Raw genomic sequence first — 1182 nt, 5'->3', positions numbered from 1 at the left:
GTTATCACAAAATTTTCAAAAATGCCCATCACTGGTTGCAGCAGGATTTAGAATTTACATTCAATAATGGTGCTAATATTAATCCAATTGCCATTAATTTAATCCAATGACATCATAGGAATACAACTAAAACAGCGTGAAATACACAGTTTTTAAAATGAAGCAATGGTTCTTCTTTCTATTTATGGTATTATATTTTGTATATTAAGCAGGTATGACATACAAATTTCTTCTTTTAATAGTTTTGCTGATTTAGTTCGAGCTGTGATATTAAAAAAAATTTGTTTTATTTCTATTTGCTATGCCGCCTAAGACGAGAAATAAAACATACAGTAATGAAGAAATTGAAGTACTTTTATCGAAGATTGAGGATGATAGGTTTGCTACATTAAGAAACCATAAAGGAGGGGCTCTGTCATCCGCTCAATCTGAATTATGGGATACCATCACCAACTGTGTTAATGAAGTTGGTCATAACAGCAGACAGCCCGAAGAAATTAGGAGGAAATGGAGCACCCTTAAAAAAGAATTCAGAACCAAAGCTGCTAAAGTTGCCGTGACGTTGCGGGAAACTGGGGGAGGATCTTCATCCGATGTGCCTAAATTGACTCCAACGGAGGAGCGCATTAGCCCTTTCGTAGCTAAGGCCACGTACAAAGGGATAACAGGGAGTATCGATTCCGCTCTTCCCCAAGAGACACCAGTTCCTTCAGGAAGTAACGAGTACGACAATAAAATACCAAATATACTAATTAACAATAGGTTACCAACATGCAATTCGTGCTTAGCAATACATAGTTCCAATGAAAAAGCTAACTACTTAGGTAGCCCAAATTGTAACAATGAGTAACAAAATTAAACGATATGTTAAAAACAATAGGTTGAAAAAACCAACCAAAAACATAAGAGATGTCAAAAAAAAGCAGAGTGCATGCACAATATTCCAGAATCAAAATACAAGCAAAAATTAAAGCGAATAAATAAAAGAAAATAATAAACATGCGAGAAATTAATATAGAAACATTATTTAACACATACCCACACAAAACCCATTATTTCAATGAATAACGCACAGCAATGACTAGTAATATCTGTCTCCAAAAGATCGAAACACCTTGTAATATTTGAATGTCTTCCACAGGAGTACCATCGTCTCTGCGCAGTTTGGGGATTTCGCAACTC

The 1182-nt window shown here is 35.2% G+C and overlaps 1 protein-coding gene across 1 annotated transcript; it reads left to right on the top strand.

Annotated features, from left to right (window-relative positions):
* The first annotated feature begins 301 nt into the window (after window positions 1–301).
* On the top strand, window positions 302–850 carry LOC149946476 (nuclear apoptosis-inducing factor 1-like). Its single transcript, XM_090170776.1, has one exon. It carries the CDS (start codon window positions 302–304, stop codon window positions 848–850), a length of 549 nt encoding a protein of 182 aa, XP_090026902.1.
* Window positions 851–1182: the final 332 nt, after the last annotated feature.

Source organism: Leiobunum rupestre, chromosome 4, assembly GCF_980474605.1.
Source record: "Leiobunum rupestre chromosome 4, qqLeiRupe1.1.hap1, whole genome shotgun sequence".
NCBI lineage: Eukaryota > Metazoa > Arthropoda > Arachnida > Opiliones > Sclerosomatidae > Leiobunum > Leiobunum rupestre.
This window is presented reverse-complemented; position numbering and strand designations above follow the sequence as displayed.

What these genes read in the sequence shown, in the direction of transcription:
- LOC149946476 (XM_090170776.1), top strand. Translation starts at nt 302, where the DNA reads ATGCCGCCTAAGACGAGAAATAAAACATACAGTAATGAAGAAATTGAA.